Here is a 19,105-nt window from a genome sequence, read left to right as displayed (position 1 = left end):
TGGCAGCACTGTTTGTGGTACAGCCTGAACGCCCATCAACAGAAGAATGGACGGACCGATTTGGGCCTGGTCAGCTCGGGAGCACCAGCCGTGGGGCTGCACATGGGGGCCTGGCTTCCATGTCCAGTGGCGGCAGGCGAGCCTGCTCCTGGTGCATTTACAAGGCAGTGAGGGGGTGCAGACGGGGGGAGCGCTCCCTCGAGGGCTACTCAGTGTTCCCCATGGTGGTTGTCACCCATCTTAATGTCACACTGGGTGAAGAAACAAACTCTAAAAATGATGTCACTAATACAAAGACATGGAATGATGTCTTTTATAGAGACACATGTGATATAAAGGTATAGACACATGACAAATAGACCTATCCCGGCTTCAGGGCTGTGGCCACCTCTGGGGATGGAGGAGGGGACGGGGTGAGGGTGGGGCTATTGCTGGAGTTGTTGTATGTTCTCTTCCATTTAAAACAGGGCTGTCCAAACTTTTTCCAATGTTTTTCACCAAGGGCCATATGCGGTAAAATACGCAAACAGCCGGGCCACTCACTCGAGGTGAAGTACGTACTGCCTCACCAGGTTTATTTAAGTAAACTAAATATAATTTTAGAATTTGCTGCGGGCCAATTAAAATGGATTGTGGGCCGCAGTTTGGACACCCCTGGTTTAAAACTTAACAATTTGAAGGAAATACAGCAACAGGGTGACCTGCTTCATCCACTTGGTGAGCACGTGAGGACTAACATACTTATATGAGTATGTTTGAAACAGTTCGAAATTTAAAATGTTTTTAAATAAGAAAAAGGCAATGAACCAACAGAAACCAAGAGATACAGCGCACACTTTGGATTCGGACTTTAGTGGTGCATGCTGCCCCTCCTGCCACCCCACTGGGTTTTATTTTAACAATCTAGGAAGGCTCTGAGCAGCGTGCTGAAACCAAAATCCGGTCGGGAGGACAGAGGCCGGGACTGGGTCCTGGTGGGAGCCTGGCCACCCACAAGCTCCGCTTTGCAAGCTGGTCAAGGCCCCGGTCTCGGCGTCTTCCCTCTTGTCACACAGACATCCATTTGCTCACTGACTCCAGGGCAGGGAAACCCACTGCAGTGGGGGGCCCAGAAGCGAATGAGGCTGATCACGCCTCCCCGATGTTTACTATGTGGCTACGAGCCATGGCCTTGGACAAGACAGCTGGCTATGAGGTCGGAAGGACTGATGTTAACTTCACACGTCTCTGCAGACTCACGGGGGCCTGACCCTGGCCGTCCACCTACACAGCTGCCTTTAGTTCCTTCAGCTCTCAGCTCTCAACTAGCAGACAGACATAAGTCCTACCTTATCAGCTTCACAGAATGGTCCTCAGTGTCAAAAGATTGCTGTGCAAAGGCTTTGTAAAAAGTGCTAAGTAAGTATTAACTATCAATCATACATACTTGTTAGAAGCAAATAGTGAATAATAAACATCAGCCTTTGCCTGTAAACCTGTAAACCTCCGTAGTTAATACCCCTCTCAGTGCAGACAGTTGAGATCCTCTCATGACAGGCCCCTGAGAATCCTTCAATAAACTATGTTACCCCTAAATTATCTGTAAAAGTACAATCTTCATATTAAATATTAAATATTATCTCATGTTCCTCAGCCAATAGAAGGGCCGGTTAGGATTCCTGCAGCCTCGTGGGATTTGCTTCTGAGGCACAAATGCAGAGAAGTTAAACTTCTGTGTGTTTTCCATCCGTTTTCCTAATCGTCTATGATCTTTTTGAGATGAACTTAGATGAGCTCCCACTAACACTTTACGTACAAACTCTGTGGCTCTGACTCGGGATCCTACAACTTCCACTGTTATGAACAGTCTGAACGCAGGCAAATTAAAAATATATTTGGCAGCAAATAAATATAAGTACACTGTAAATGAAATTCTACTCTAGGAACTATTATTCTCATGACATGAATTTTGCAACTCACTTCGAGTGAGCTGAAATGCCTCCCCTGTCAATCACAGAATCACTGCAGAGCTGGACAAGATAAGTGTCAATTTATCGAGTGGGGAAGTCACATCGGCTGGTCAACCCAAACACAGATGCATTTGCAGTGCACCCTTGGTGAACCGAGTCCACAATCTGTCACCCAGCAAACGCACCACAGCAAGTACCACAGAGGGTTATCTTTGCCAAAGGTCCATCATCATCAACATCTGAAACTATATTTTGATGATTTTACAATAGCTGGTTTGCATGTCAAACAGAAACCTGTCATTGAAAGAGATCTCTACAACGCCAATCCCCTCCAGGATGGAGAACGGAGACCCAATGAAATAGTCTAAAGACAACAAGGAATGTTGGATATTGTGAAGGACGGTTGAATGCAATTCTCTTTCAGAACCATCAGGACCATCCAGATGCTATTTCACAATGGGGACAAGACATTTGTTCAGAGCAGGACTCAGCAGGCTAGGATGCTGTATTCCAGACAGACCTGCTGTTAGATCTGCTGTTAGAAGTGCTTTCTAGACCCAATGCACAGGGAGTGCACGGGGGGCCTCAAAAGCCTGCTAAGTGTCCATTTCCTAATGACCAGGTGGGACCAGGTCTATTTAAGCAAGGGCGGAAGTCTCCGCCTGGCAGCTGAGGACCAGCCTGAGTACTTGGTACTTAAACAAGCTAAGCAACTGCTTTGTTCCGCACAGACAGCCTGTGGATTTCTCCTCACAGAGGGATTAGGAAGAGTCAGTTCTTCCTGGTGCACAGATGCTTCGTGGGCTCCACATAAATTCCACTGTGCGGGCTTCTGCTCATCCAAATCCCGAGACCTACCATCTCCTTCTCTTCTTCACAGTGAGTGTCTCTGTCAGCATGGACGTGAGCTCTGGATGTACAGCCATGATGAGTGTCATTGGCGGGAGCTGCGCTATATCAGGGACTGATACTACTCTTGTCACAAACCGTAAATGCAGCCCCAAGAGGTGAAGTGTGTCACAGGAACTGAAATATGAAATTGCAACATGTGTCCCCAAATGGGATGAGGACATGGAAATGGAGGAAAATAAAAATACACTGAAGTTAATGATTTGTTATTTTGTTCACTGAGGATTTTATCATTGGTGAGGAGACCGTGGCTGAAACAAACATAAAAATGGAAATATAATGGAATAAAAAAAATAGAATAAAATAAAAATGTAAATAAAAGTACTGATTAGAACGTTCTTAATTCTGTAAAGATGTTAAGAACAAGAATACATTCTTACTCCAATAAGAACGCTCATTTCTTACTGAGGAGAAATGAACGACTTTGGAAAAACTTCAGGGTTCTGTGCACTCTGTGTCGTTGCTGCTCGGGTGCCTTCCGCAGGAGTGAGGGCTCCCCAAGCCACACCACCTCCAGGAGTCGTCCTGTCGCCCACGCGCACACCTCCTTCCACCCCTCATTTTGGCACTGCCACGCCGCCGGGCCGCATCCGGACCTGGACCGGGCCTCCTCACTGGCCTCTTCTTAGCCCCATTTCAGCTGGATAGCGGGTCTCTCCAGACAAGTCTGACCCAGTTCCCCCTGCTTCTGAGAGACAGCAGACACTCGGACAATGCCAGACCATCTGCGAAATGGAGCTCTGACCACAGCCGGACGGGTCCTGCCCGGGAAACCCACCCCTCACGCGCAACAAACCTCCCAGGACGCTGACTGCTGTGTCAGACTTGCAGGAAGTCAGGCTGCTCTCCCCGGTGACAATCCTGGAAGTGCTGTAACTTCTCTAACGATGGGCCCCGCCGGCCAGGATCTGATCCACACCTGAGGGCTGCCCTCATTTCTGTCCTGCTTCCGACACAGAACGAGCTGGAGAAACCCAAAACACTCCCCTCACCAAGCACCCCTCGCATGTACCACAGCTTCTTTTTCCTACAGTCCTGAGTGCTGTTTCTGAATTCACCCACTTCTTTCTCAACTTTTCCCACTCTCTGAAAGCTCCATGTGTGCAAAGGGGCTGCTGTAACCAAACACCACAGACCAGAGGCTTAAACAACAGACGTTTATTTCTCATGGTTCAGGACGGAAGGCAAGACATCAAGGTGCAGGCAGTGTGGTTTCATTCTGAGGCCTCCTTTCCTGGCTTGGAGGCGGCTGCCACCTTGCTGTGCCATCACAGGACCTCTTCTTTAATCCCCTTGTCCAGCGCCCCACCCTCATGACTTCACCTCACCCTAATCAAGACCCCACCTGCAAACACCATCACACCGGGGGGTAGGGCCTCAACATGAGGATTTGGGGGGACACGAACATTCAGAAAGATAAACATTTCGTTTTCCCAAATGATACTGTATGATTTGTTAAAATACATTGTGGTATCTTCTCTGACATTATAGCTAAACTTTTTCTAATTCTTATAAATTGAGTTAGAAATTCTCATGTATCTAATTTCTACCTTAGCTTGACTCTGATACTTGGAAAGAACTAGTTTACCCTTTACTTTTATAAGTTGCTAAATTATTTGTATTTCAATCATGCTGGAAGTTACAAATGGTTTCTAAAGATCCAAAAAGTCAAATTGTCCCTTTTTTAAACTTGAGGAATGGGGAAATAGCTCATGTCTCTTCAAACGCACTTGAAGGATCCCCCTGCCCCCAAACCTATCACCTACTAATGCCCCCTCGAGTTACAGGCCACATTCTGCCCAGGTGAGTTTCCTGCTTTATTTCCCCTTCACTATGAGTGGTTACAACCATATCTGTTCAGAGGAAAAATATGCTAAAAATATAAAATACTCAGGCAAACAAATGTTATAACATGGAATGTCACAATTAATCCGTGTTTCTGCACATTACGCTGTGAATGAAAATTGCCAAGATAGAGTCATTGTGTCAAGGGAACTAAAATGGAACCTTATGCACACCCCACTCTTGAACTCTTGAACTTTTAAGTCAACCATGAAACCACATCCAGAACTTGACTTCCTTCTCGCCATAGCAACCAGAGCATCTTATCCCTCATGAAAGGGACCAATCCTTTCATCAGCCAGTGTCCTTCGTTTACACATGCGTAGGGACCTCGCTGGGAACAGCACTTATACTTCCACCGCCTTTGTCTGCATACTGGACCTAACTGACCCCTGGTGAACTAGCCAGAACCCTTCATTTGCATGGAGGACCTAAAGGGAAACCACACATGCGGCCGCTACCTGAATCTGTGACTCCCAGATTGCAATCTCCTGCTCAGATGCCTGCTCTTCGTTGTTCATTACAGCCTAACGCGCTTTTTCAGGTTAACACTGCCTGGACCATCTGCCTTCCTTGCATATCCTTCTCTGTTTTTATAGCATTAATAGTCTGGTTTGAAATTTAGCACTAGATTTTCAGACTGACTCAAATTAGCTTCTCATCACTGACATTCTGGATTTTAACTCTGTATTTAAAGTATTTCCCCCAAAGAGCTGTCTCTCCCAGTGCCCGCACACCGCAGACACCCAGCCCTTCCTGGTGGTGACTGGGTGATCCTCACAGACGAGGGTCAGGCACCCATGCTGACTCCTTACCCTACAGGAGGCCAGGCCTGGCCTGTGACCTGCACAGCCACACAGGGCCTGAGTACACCTGGTCTGCTCCTTTCCTGCCCACAGCCTCCTCCGTGACCTTAACCAGCTGGGCTGTCTTGGTCACTCAGCTCTGTGGCCTGTGGTGTCTGAGCTTGGCTGCTCTGTCCCTCAGCCGTTCCTTGTGTTCCTCAGGGACAGGAAACAGACATGGTGAGCAGACTGGGACCCATTTTCAACTCAATTTACTCCTTGTGCCAAATTCTGAGGTTTTATAAAAGAGGAGGTAAACTCAGGAAGGTTATGAAGATGCCAGCCTGAGGCCACGTAATTGCTAACAGCCCGGCAAGCTGGAGCCCTGGGCTGTGTCCTCCTGCCGAATTACCAGGGAAGCAAAGGCATCTGGCCGTAGGCAGATGGGAGGACCTAGCATCTAGGATTATACTTATTTACTCCAAACGTGCTGGACAATAAGTGCCAGAGTCAAGAGCACTGGCAAGGAAGCAGCCTGCGGCCTTGGGTAAGTTGAAGTGTGTGTCTGGGCCTCCACAGTGGAGACAGGGTGGGGGGAGCGAGAGAAAGAGAGGAAAGGAGCGAGGGTGGGAGGGAGACTGATCAACGGCTGATTTGGATGTCAGATCACTGAGGACACATTCCATCCCTGACGCCACAGCGGCGTTTCGTTTGGAATATGCGCCATTTTTCTGGTTAGTTCGCTTGGTGAGTGGGCACAGTGGTTTGCTAGTTGCACAGACAGGCCAGGATCTCCAGGTGGGGGCTGCATTCCCATCTCGCTGCACTTTGGAGTCTGGTTTGCGAGAAAAATAAACGGTCAGGAACCCCAGGGAGACCCAGGCCCATTGCATCCCATTCAGGGCTGACCCCGCTGGACCATGGCAAGCGACAGAGCCTGGGGTTTCCATCCTGTGACACAAGGGCAGGGTCTGCCATCATGGAGGACGAAAGGGAAGTGTGTGTGCACTAAAAACGCTGCCCTCCCAGCCCCTTAGTTGTATAAAGCACCCAGAATGCACGACTAAATGGGAAAAGGAATTTTGAGGCCATTTCTCCGGAATGGCTGCAGGCTGTGCAGCCTCACGGACCCAGGTGAGGGTGGAACGGGCCTGAGTCTTGACTCAAAAGCCTCACCAGCTCGGAGGCCCTGGCAGGACCAGGGTTCCCATCACTTCTGGGCCACACAGTTGAGAATCAGTCCATTCTTACAAAATGTCCCGTGTGATGTCTTTGCAATAAAACTCCATCATGGGTGGCTTTGAGTTCTTTTTTTAAACAGCAACACATGTTTTGAGAGTTTAGGAAGACCCTTTTACCTCTGCCAGGAAGCAGGTTCTGTGAAGCAGAAGGGTGTTCTTCACAGACTCAGTACAGGGCTTGCATTTGTCGGCTCTGGGCCCTTTGAAATGGTTACATTTTGGAGGTTTCACAGAACGCAGGTTCCCCTGCCCCCAACTCTGTTCACTTTCAGAAACCTCAGTCTCCTACCCTGTACATGTCACTTCTTTGTTCTAAAACGTTAATCGCTTTTCAAAATGTTCATCTCCTTAAACTGATTCCGGAATCTAGTTCATACCCCTAGTCTGAGTCTACTAGTATTTTGGCCGGTTTTCTGAGTTTTCCTTCAAAAGTTCCCACAACCAATCACTTAGCCTGAGGGCAGGGTGAGAGACCGACTCCGTGAGGGCCCAGGGGGGATGCCCCGCCCCTTATTTCGGGGCTCCATCCCTACTTGGGAGACGCTCTGAGTCATTCAAGGTAAAGCTGCTGCAGGGTGCTCAGCTGATTGCTGCTCTGACATCCCATCTTCCCCTTGAAATGCTGACATTTCCTTTGACAAATAAACAACAAGAAGTTATTTTTTTCAAAATACTTTTATGCTCAACTGAAGTGGACTGAAACCAGAGTTTGGGCTGTGCTCATATGAGCTGCATTTTCCCACTTGGGGTGAGAGCGCCCACGTGACGGGAGGAACAAGGGTTTGCTGAACACCTACTATAGGCCCAACAGGGAACCTCCAGGAGGGATGGTGAAAGGGAAAGGAAACATGTCCCTGTGATTGGCGAAGACACAGCATAATCCGCACGTTTATTCACGCTGAGGACTTAACAAGGGATTCGCACTCCAATCCGATTTCCAGAACACAGTCCTGCAGCCGTCTCCTAAAAAGAATGCTTTTGGGGAGGGATGGTTTATAAGCACTGGGGACACACCGCCCAGAGGAGTAGGGCGAGGACAGAGGTGAGCAGCCACCAGGTGACAACACAGACACCTGGAAAGCGAGGTGAGAAGTCTGTCCCGGGGAGATGCTGACAGATGCAGTCAGCTGGCCGGCTCAGCTCGTGAGACCTGACACTGCAGAGGTCTCCTGGAACGTCTCCATGGGGTGGGGAAACGTGCCCCCGAGTCACTGCGGGGCCCAGCTCAGGGCACCTGCTCCATCACCACCTCTGGCAAGCAAACTGGCAACATGACATGCAAACCCATGTCTGCATGTTAAACGGGCCATTGAAGCTCGATTCCTTAGCCCTGGGAAGGCCCCTTTGTGCCTGTCACATGCCTGTCATCCCTGGGTCCTCAGGTTGTTTTTGGGACACTGGCCACTTTGCCTGGGCCAGAGCCTCTTGGCCAGCTCACACCATGGTCATGACCTTCAGAGCGGCTGGCTGGAACCTGCGGATCTTCTTCTTCAGGGCCTTGGAGGCCTTGATGCGGCAGAGTTTGGGCACCGGGGGCAGGGGCGGCCTGGAGCCAGCTGCAGCCCGCGGGGGCTGCTGGGGGGCTGCCCGAGGCCAGGCCAGGTGGCTCCCACTGGCCCGGACACCGCCCTCCACGTCACTGCCACTGGACTCCCCATCCCCGAAGCGGCTGGCAGTGTGGTCGCTGGCCGGGTCCTCGTCCTCGCTGGTCTCCGCGATGGTGGAGTGGAACAGGGAGGCACATTCGGCTGAGTGCTCCGAGCCGCCAGACTCGCTCCTGGCCTGGGCGTCCTGGCGGGGCAGCCTGGGCCTGGCCCGGGGGCACACAGGCCGCGGGCCACCCCCTCTCCTTGCTGTGGGCCGTGGGGGCCCCAGGCTAGGGCCCTGGGCACTGGCCAGGCGGGCCCTGGCTGAGATCTCCACGGAGGACTGCCACCTGCGCTGTTTCCTCCGGGTCTCCCCACCGGCCGCCATGGGTGGCACTGCTTCCAAGGGAAACAAGGCCTGGGCCGAAGCCCGGTGGCCCTCTTGGTGGGCCACCAACAGGGGGATGAGGAGGGACACAGGGTAGAGGCTGGACTCAGAGCAGGACCGGCCGGGCGCCTCCCCCACCAGGGTGGGCCTCCTCTGGAGCCCAGCCCCCCACTTAGGGGTCAGCTGGGGGCTTACAAGGGCGCCCCAGGGTGGTGGCTGCCTCCCTACCCTTAGTGCCTTGTCGCTGGTCCCCCTCCCGATCTTCAGAGCCTTTGTCATGGGGTGGCCAGTTTTCAGCCCCATGGGGGAAGCTCTGCTGCCAACACAGTGGGGGTGCACACACTGCCCTGGGGCCAGGGCGGGGCTCTCCCTGACCGCAGTCCTGGGGGGTGACCTGGCTTTGCCTTCCCAGCAGTCAGGAGCTGGCTGCTGGGCCTGAGAGCCAGGAGATGGAGGCCTACACCCCAGCTGAGGGGAGCCCGGGGTGGTCCCCACACAGACACAGCTACTGGAGGGCTTGTGGCCCTCCTCGGGAAGGCAGCTGGGGTACAGGGTGCCCACAAGGGGCACAGGTCCCTGCTGCTTGAGGCCGTTCTCACTGGCGTCCCTCCTCTGAGCCACCCCTCCCACATCTGCTCTTCCTGGGGTGTACAGTAGCTTCTCTGGGTGGCCTTCACTCTCCGCTCTCTGGGATGGGGACACCTCACATCTTGGGGGTCCCTGCTCACTCACATTGCCCCTTGTGGGGTTCCCTTGGCCCCGCAGTCGTAACAGCCTGTCTATGTAGGCTGCAGCTGGGCCAGCCTCAAGGACAGGTCCAGTCCGGATTGAGCTGGGACCTGAGGGGCCGAGAAGGGACTCCCTAGGGGGTGAGGGGCCGTCACGCTGCAGGGTCTCCTTGGTCAGAGCAAAGAGGGGGCTCTGCAAAGCCACCGCATGTAGGGGGCTGGGGTATGGGTACACCTCCCTGCCTCCCTTGGACACCAGGTCACGCTGGTACTTGGGGTCCAGCACGTTGGGTGGGAGGTCCATCCCATGGCAGAGAAAGGAAGTGGACTTTGGGGCAGCACTGGCCTTCTGGAGCCCCACCTCAGCCGCCAGGACTCGTTCAAGGTCACCTGGGAACAAGAAATGAACAAATACAGGAATGAGGGAAGATGCTAACCCAGTCTTATCCCACTTCACAGCAGCATAACGACAGCTGAGCGCTCCTCCATCCGGAGAAAGCCACGCACAGCTGGCCACTTGCGTCGATGCCTGGACAGAAAATGTCTGTGGAGACCTCAAGTGTGTACTGATTCCATCACCGGTTCCAATGGTTCCCCTTTCAGGGACAGATAAATCCTAGACACAAAATGTGTCAGTTTGAGGCCTTGTTCGTGGAAGATTCTGAGGATGCCTGGAAAGACAGGGACCTGGGACCACAGGGTGGGCTCTGGACAGAGGTCGGGGGCACACCTTCCCTGAGGACCAGGGGACATCGCAGGGTGCTCACCAAGGACAGACCACACGGAATCACTAAGCCGGGTCTTGTATTGGAAATGAAATGCGTCCAAAGGTGGCGTCCTTCTGTTAGGGACAGCCAGAAGGCAAGTCAAGGCCTGGAGACGAGCTGCACATGGGCGGAGCTCCCAGGTTCACGGTCAGCGCTCTGCACTCTGCTTGGACGGAGGCCACTCAGGCTGCATCAGGGCTTGGGAGGGTGTTTGAGAAAACTGTCCAATGTTCATTTCATATAATAAGAAAAATGCTTAGAGCAACGCTTCAGCCCTGCCCTAATGACCACAAGTGGCTATGTGACTCCTACCTCCACCTAAACCCCCGAAACGCCTACAGAAAATGGGGAGCAGTGCTGCTAGGTTTCCTGCCATGCTCGACATCCCTACCACGTGGCTGGGACCCGGGGGTCTGTGCCCCATAGACATCCCCACCGCCTAGGTGGGACTTGGGAAGTCTGTACCCCATAGCCGTCCCCACTGCCTGGGTGGCACCCAGGGGTCCACACCCCTTAGCCACCCCCACCATCTAGATAGGACCCAGGGATCAGTGCCCCACAGCCGTCCCCACTGCCTGGATGAGACTTGGGGAGTCTGCACCCCACCGCCTGGGTGGGCCCTCCCAACCTTCCTGATCTTCTTTACCTGTAGACACTGGCCGGGGTCGGGATGTGTCCTGTAGCGGCTGGACTGCACCATCTTCAGTGGCCTGGGGTCCCCATGTGGGCACAGGGGCCCCACACATGGTGGTCTCGTCAGCTGACCAGGGCCGGCAGTCCCCTGCGCTGGTCCGGGCCGTGAGGGTGGTGGGCAGCAAAGTGCCCAGGGAGGAGGACAGGCGGTCACTGCATACTGACGTGCAGGAAGCAGACAAGGAGCAGGAGCCACCGTCACTCAGCTCGTAGAAGCCTGGACGGGGCAGACAGAGGCGGTCAGTGCGGGGGGTGTGTGTGTGTGTGTGTGGTGGGTTTGCGTGTGGTGTGTATGTGTGCGTGTGTGTGTGTGTGTGTGGGTTGTGTGTGTGTGTCATGTAGTGTGTGTGTGTGTGTGGGGGTGTCATGTTGTGTGTGTGGTGTGTGGTGTGTCTGTGTGTGGTGTGTGTAGGGGTGTGTATGGTGGGGTGTGTATGTATGTGTGGTCTGTGTGTGGTGGTGTGTGGTGTGGGTTTGCGTGTGGTGTGTATGTGTGGTGTGTGTGGTGTGTGTGGTGACGTGTGTGTGGGGGTGTGTGTGTGTGTGTGTGTGGTGTGTGGGGTGTGTGTGTGTGTGGGGGGGGGTGTTTGGGGGTGTGTGGTGTGTGTGTGGGGGTGTGTGTGTCATGTAGTGTGTGTGTGTGGTGTGTGTGTGTGTGTGTGTAGGGGTGTGTATGGTGGGGTGTGTATGTATGTGTGGTCTGTGTGTGGTGACGTGTGTGTGGTGTGGGTTTGCGTGTGGTGTGTATGTGTGGTGACGTGTGTGTGTATGTGTGTGTGTGTGTGTGTGTGGGGTGTGTGTGTGTGTCATGTAGTGTGTGTGTGTGTGTGGGGTGTCATGTTGTGTGTGTGGTGTGTGGTGTGTCTGTGTGTGGTGTGTGTAGGGGTGTGTATGGTGGGGTGTGTATGTATGTGTGGTCTGTGTGTGGTGACGTGTGTGTGGGGGTGTGTGGTGTGGGTTTGCATGTGGTGTGTATGTGTGGTGTGTGGTGTGTGTGTGTGTGTGTGTGTGTGTGTGTGTGTGTGCGCGCACCTGAACTGGGCCGGCTGTCGCTGTCTGGGGCCTCGATGGAGGTCCTTCTCACGTCCAGCTGCAGCTCACTGATCTGCTGGTCCAGCTGGTCCAAGTGGGTTTTCAGGCCAACGTCCTGGCGTCTTAGCCGATTCTAAGAAGCGACAGACGAGAAAACTGTTTCCAGTACAGAAACGGGAAGGGCATGTGCACGTGTACAACCTCGGCTCCTGCGTCAGCCTAACCGGCAGCCTTCCTTACCTGTTGGTAGGCGGGAAAGCCCACTGACCCCTCCCACCTCCCACAGGTTTTTCCCCAACTGTATACTGTTTTATCAGCAATTTTCAATTAGCCGTCTTTAATAGGGATGCGGAGTAATACGCCTACGGGGGTGAAGTCTGGCTTAAAACAGCACAAAACACCTCCTTCAGCAGGCACCCCACACGATACTTTCAACTGCTGGCTTTTTTCAGTTCTGCGTGTGAACACCCTTTCCTGTGCTGGTGCAGAGTGGACTTGTGTCCGGTGCCTGTGTTGCCGTATTCTCTCCCTGGTCCATGGTGCATAGATGGGGGTGGGGGTGGGGTGGGCAGCCCTTTGATCTTTCAAGGGGATGGAAAGTTCCCAGGAGAGAAAAAGGCCCCCATTCTGTATATGCACAGCCCCCAATACTGCACTATACAGGTTTCCTAGGCTATCAGGGAAGGAGGGGGCACTGCCAGCCTGAGGAAAAAACAGCCTGAAAATCTGCCTGAGGGTCTTTTTGGTTCAGAGGGTCCAACTTAGTTCTGCCCTAAGAGGCTCTATCATCTCCCCGTCTCAGCTTCCCAACTGTAAAACAGGGGATTGTGGGTATTAACCATGTTATGTAATATACATACAAAACATGCGTGCAGACTACATACATACATATGCTCCACACGTGTATATACCATGTAATAGACATGATGCATGTGTGTGTATACTATATAATATACATGATATATGTGTATATACTATATAATATACATATGCTACATGTGTATGTACTATGTAATATACATATACTAGCTATGTGTATATAGTATATAATAAACATATAATAGCTATGTATTACATAATATACCTGTGTGTATATACTATAATATACTTACAATATGTGTGTATACTATGTAATATACATATAATACATGTTTATATATAATGCACATGTAATACCTATGTGTGTACATACTATACAATATACATGATACATGTGTACATACTATGTAATATACACATGCTACGTGTATATATTATATAATATACATATGTGCATGTACTATATAATATACGTATACCTATGTGTACATATAGTAAATAATATACATATTAGTATACCTATGTGTGTGTTATATAATATATATTATACATGTGTACATACTATGTAATATACATATGCTACGTGTGTGTATATATTATATAATATACATATGTGTATGTACTATATATGTATACCTATGTGTACATATAGTATATAATATACATATTAGTATAATACCTATGTGTGTGTTATATACTATACATATAATACATGTGTATATACTATGTAATATACATGATGCATGCATGTATATATCAAACCACATAATACACGCTGTGTTTAGTGCTCATGATATATACTCTCACACACAAACACATACACATGTCAAACCAGCACCAAGGGATTCATAAATGACGATCTCCTTCCTGCAATAAAACTTCACCCTGTTGTCAAGGTCCACTGCACAAATTCCTTGTTTTGATTAACAATTATGTTTAAGGGAATAATTAACAAAAGTAATTATATGGTCCATCCTGTTTAAGAAAATGATTAATTGTATTTAAATTGTTGTATTGGAAATGAGGAACTCCCGAGGCCCAGCTTATGGGCCCAGAAACATTACTTCCGTAATTTCAATAACGTGAGAACTCATCAAGCACAGAAGCAGGTGGCAGCAAGTTCCAATGCTTTTGAGAGAATGGGGTGGGCACAGCGTGCCCTGATAGTGCCCCAGGGCCCGCACTCAGCATGGTGATTGGCAGACCATCACCTCACTGCATGTTCCTTAGGACCCACTCCTGGGCCTCAGGACACCCTCCCAGTGTGACCTCACAGTCATTCTGTGATCGTACACATAGCATGGCACACACCCGTCCTGACTTATAGCTAAGCTCCCAGACCCACCCTGCCTGGCCTAACATCCTGGCTTCTCACCTTGAACACTGTTACACCTGGGGAAACCGGTCCCCAGGTAAACGCCTCTACCAGAGCACCAGCAGAGCACGCAAAGATGGGCTTCCAGCAAGTTACCATCATGTGAAAACACTTCGATTCCTACAAAGGGCCCAGTGCGTACTTTTAGCACGAGTGAATTTTCCCCGTCATCAAACAAGACCATGGTACCAAGGTGAAGTGATGTCCCAAGGCAGGCCACACTTCAGTGTTTGAAGTGATCTCTTCCTCCTGAAGGATGAAGTCTCGGACCCCCAGCTGGCTTCCTCCCTCCCTCCCTCTCCAATCCCCTTCCAAAACAAGAGTCGCCCTGTGTTTGTGCTGGAAGCCACTGCTCGGTGACGGGTGTCTGCCAGCCGGGCCTTCCATCGGTGGGTTCTGATTAATGCTGAGAGGCCACCACGCACAGCTCCGGGTCCTCACAGATGACTTCCTGCATCCTCAGAACGCCTGTGGACTTCAGGGGTTAACGCTGGGGGTTTACACTGTCCTCATTAACCTCTCCTGTCCATCACTTGGGGTTTATGTCTCTGCTTCTCATTAACTCCTTCTTGGAGTCTAACTGTGCTGCATGAAAAGCCCCTTCTGTGACCAGGATGGAGCAAGACCCCTGCAGAGCCGGCCACACAGCGTGTGTGCCCACGCGGTTCTGCAGAGACAAGCTTGTCACACAAACGTCAGTGCTGAGTGGCGCTGACTGTTGCAGCCACACTGATTCCCTCCAGCACAGGGAGAAAGCTTGGGGCCCCCCATCTCTCCGCACCCCACAGGCACTCAGGTTCACTGTCCGGCAGTGGACACTGTGTCAGAATCCCCCTGGGCCTGAGCACAGGCTCAGGGGAGGGAGAGCACACCCACGGCTCCCCAGGAGGTGGAGCACCAGGTACAAATGCAGATTCCTGGGCCCTTGTCACACCCATCGACAGATGCTAGGGCTCGCCTGGGAACCTGCATTTTCACAAGCTGCCCAGGGACTCCAAAGATTTAATTATGACTACAAACCACAAAAGGTCTGAGAACGTCTATCCAGGGACTGCCATCAACCAACAACATCGGGCTCGTCCCGTCTCTAAGAGGCTCACTTTCACAGGATGAGCTGCTTCCATTTCCTTTGCCTTTTGCTCCTGTCTGCAGTTCAGCAGCCCAGCCTCCTCAAACCTGTGTGGCAGTCAGGGGACAAGAGTGCAAAACACCCCATGTTCAGGATACAGAGGGGCCATTGACGACACCTCCTTTCTTTCCTGGAAAGCTGAGACTGTGCAAAGGAAACACTTCACGCATGAGCTCCGTGGCTATCGCCTGTGCCCTACGGTGCTTAAGCGTCACTCCCTCACTTGAAAAGAGGTCCATCAATCAGTAGCAAAGCCTGGGGCACAGATTAGCCTCATGGATAACAGGCCGAGACATGTAGACAGAAACCTTCAGGGTCCTGGGAGGCCTCGCCCTCACTCGTGACCTTGACAGGGCTCCTCTCCCTGAGAGTTCACCAAGCAGCACGGTCAACCCTCAGAGAACCCAGACACCAAGGTCACAGCTGCAATCAGACCGTCAGTTTGTCCTGCAGTGTTTATTGTGGAAAAGGAATTGCTGCCACTCTTAGGACAAGTCACGACCAGCAAAGTCAACTACCAGGAAATTCTTCAGCGTAAGATCTCACTAAAGAGTCCCCAGTCTGTGTTCACCTCCCACCTAAGGGGACGTCTCCCACCAACGCCCGCCTGCAGAGCCTCCTGCTGGGACCCGGGGCTTCCCACTCCTCAGGGCACCTAACTCTGTCTGCATCAGTGCTGCTGGAAGCCTAGCCGGAATCAGACGGGGGTGGGGTGGGGTGGGGGGGGTGGGGGTGGCACCACTTCTGGGGAAACCACAAGTCTCCCTGGAAGACACAGCAGGGGAGCAGGGGCTGGCCAGACAGTAACAACTACTTTGGGCAGAGGTCACGGGGCTTCAAGAGCTCAGAGATCTAGAGCAGGGAGATGGTAAATCCTGAAATGATTTCACCTGTTACAGCATAACAGTCGCTCATGTATTTATCCAACACGAAACACCTACTGCGCGTTCTGTGATTTCAGACTCAGCGATTAAACAGGTGCAGTGTGTTTTGATAAGCATGATTGTGACAAATGCTGCTCTTGTCCTAATTGCATTTCAATCCCCAGAAATGCTCAAGCTCATTCTCACTTGGGATCCCCTGCAAGATAAAGGTGCTGAGGGTCAGATAAAGCTCTTCCTGTCTTCACACCTGAATGGTGACCCCTGGCCAGGTGGACACAGTCGGGGGTGGGGGTGGGGGTGCTGAGTTAAGTGGGAGTTAGTGCATGTGCAGCTGCCCTGGAGATGAAAGTCTCCCGCTGTGCTCATCGTCACAGAGCTAGGATCATTCCTAATTTTTTCCCTGTAAGAAAAATGTAGAAGTGTTAAGCGCTGAGCTGATGTCACACACATTTCAATTCTTCTTCTCTTTTGATCACATAATCTGTTCCAAGAACAAAGTTTCAAGACAAAGTCTGCATGTTCCTTCTGGTCCCCACATTAAAAAAAAAAAAAAGTTAAACAAAAGAACCTGTTTGATCTTCTTCCCCAAAAGGCTACTAGTAATTAGAGGCTGAGTGAGTGCTCACAAGTCTGATCTGTGTGTTACTGAGGCCAAGTTAATCATCAACTGTGCTCCTACCCCCTTGATAGAACAATTCACGGAAGCATCTCAGCAGCTCCTTCCTGCTACACGCGTGTCATGCATCTTTGTGGGCTATTGTGTGCTCACTGAGCTCAAGTGCCAGGTAAGACGCATCTGGGTGCAAACAGCCTACGCATGCTGCCATGACATGAAAAAGCGGGCGCGTAAAACTACGTGTGAGGTTTCCACTCCATGGCCAGCTCCAGTCCTCCAAGTAGGAGCAGCTGAGTCACAGAGAGGACAGGCTGCCCAGTCAGGGCTGCTGTTGGCAACATGGGAAGACAGCAGGGGTCCTGGGGGCATCTCAGGACGCTGGCCTTCCTGCCCCTGTAACCCAGAGAAGCCAACAAGTCAGTGTGTGTGGGGGGTGGGGGGTGGGGGAAGCTGAGCTCAGCGGGGAGCAAAGCTGAAGCTTCATCCGGCTAGACTACTTGGTACAGACAGCAACTTTTAAACAGGAGGGACTTGATTTTCTAATTTAAAAACAATCCACTCAGAGTAAGAGAGTTAATTAACCCCATCGAGTAGAAATGTTTCTATATAGCCTTTTACTTTTTCCCGTAAAAATCACTGCAATACTACAAAAACTCTCTTGATTTGTTTCCAATACACGAACTGAAACCACACATCTGATTAAAGCCAGAGGCGCAATCACGCCGGGGTCTTCCGTGGATCGCACAAAAAGGATCTGGCCTTGGAGGGTACTCTGGGGACAGCCGAAACGCGACGCTGAGGCTCTGGCTGCACCGCCTCTGGGACTCGGGGACACACCTCCTTCTCCAGGTCAGGGGCCGCATCCACACGGGCTTTCCCCAACATTTGTTACAATGACGTGGCCCCATCAACTTGAGACATTCCTGGGGTCCCTTCGGGGTACGCGCCGCACGCCAGCACTGCTGTCCCTGACCCTCCGGCTGGGAGAAGTTGGTACGGTACCAGGGGAATGTGATCCTAGTCACTAGCTGCTCCCACCAGGGAAAACCGATTTATGGCGTTCTTATCAGGACAGCCCTGAAACTCAAACCGACAGGAATGCATCCTCGTCTGTCCGCCGGGAAGTAGCAGAGACCGTGCAGCCCCAGTGCCCTGCGCCTCGGGCCTCCGCCACCCACTCGTTTGCAACCGAAACCCCAAAGGGCGCCCCTCAGCCGGTCGGACCGCCCTCCGCGCGGTGCCTGCACCGGGACGCGGTGCCCGCTGCCCCGCGCGCCCCAACGACCCCTGCGCGTGCTCCTTACCAGTTGCTCCTGCAGCGCCGCCAGCGCCGCCTCCAGCCGCTGCTCGTGGGCACGAGGGCCGCGCGGGGCGGCGGGAGCGGCCCGGGGCTGCATGGCCAGGGCGCCCCGCACGCGCGCCTGCTGTCTGGCGCGCAGCCCCTGCAGCTCGTGCAGCCCAGCGAGTGCCGCGCGCAGCCGGGCGCCCACCCTGCGGCGGTCCCAGCCCGCAGGCCCCGGCGGGCCACCCGGAGCCCACATCCTGTGCCCAGGCCTCCAGCAGCGTCCCCGGCCTCCCCAGCGGCGCCCCGGCGGTGCGCGCGGCCTCCTGCGCCGCTTCTCCCCGCCCCCGGGTCCGCAGGTCGCCAAGGTGGGGTGGGACCTATCGGTGGCCGCGGAGGGCGGTGTTTGCACACGCCCCGAGGTCACAGCGGCCGCCCCCCGGCCCGCCCCGTCGGCTGAGCGCCGCGCCCGGGTCCCCCGGGACTAGAATGCGTATTGCGACCCTCAGAGGGGACGGAAGGGGAAGGACGAGCCCTGGCGGGAGGGGGGAAAGGACGAAAGTGGAATACACATGGGGAGAAGTTTAACTTAAATTCTTGGGACAATATCGTAAAGACCGTGTTATCGTGTTAATTCATTACAAATTTGAAAAACGTGTTACTTTCCTAATGTATGTCTGTAGTTTAGAAACTTCGACTTGCCTTTTCTTCTTTTCTTTTTTTTAATAATAGCTTTATTGAGATATAATTGGCATACCATGGTTCCCCTACTTAAAGTGTGGGATTCAGTGTTCTTAGTATATTGACAAAGCTGTGCAACTGTCACCATATTCAATCTTAGAACAGCTTCCCTTCCCAGACAGAAACCCTGTACCACTCCCCCCCCCCCCCCCCTTAGGGACTGCTCCCTGTGACGAGACTGCCTGTCTGGACATTGTACTCATATATAAATTGAATCATCTAATAGGTGGTCTTTTGTGACTGGCTTCTGTCACTGAGCATATGCATGTTTTCAAGGTTCATCCATGTTGTAGGCTGTATCAGTACTTCATTCCTTTTTTATTGGTAAATAGTATTCCT

General features: G+C 52.1%; 1 protein-coding gene across 1 annotated transcript; it reads right to left on the bottom strand.

Moving 5' to 3' along the window:
* Positions 1-7,382: 7,382 nt before the first annotated feature.
* Positions 7,383-18,521, bottom strand: DACT2 (dishevelled binding antagonist of beta catenin 2). Its single transcript, XM_074333857.2, has 4 exons — positions 18,048-18,521; positions 11,921-12,053; positions 10,842-11,105; positions 7,383-9,818 (listed from the first exon to the last, which is right to left on the bottom strand). The coding sequence occupies exons 1-4, from the start codon at positions 18,282-18,284 to the stop codon at positions 8,161-8,163; spliced, it is 2,292 nt and encodes a 763-aa protein (XP_074189958.2). The 5' UTR covers positions 18,285-18,521; the 3' UTR covers positions 7,383-8,160.
* Between the last annotated feature and the right edge of the window lie 584 nt (positions 18,522-19,105).

This window comes from Rhinolophus sinicus, chromosome 2 (assembly GCF_057876585.1).
Source record: "Rhinolophus sinicus isolate RSI-liver-muscle chromosome 2, RSI-T2T, whole genome shotgun sequence".
Lineage (NCBI taxonomy): Eukaryota > Metazoa > Chordata > Mammalia > Chiroptera > Rhinolophidae > Rhinolophus > Rhinolophus sinicus.
The sequence above is the reverse complement of the archived record's forward strand: the minus strand, read 5'-3'. Positions and strand labels throughout refer to the sequence as shown.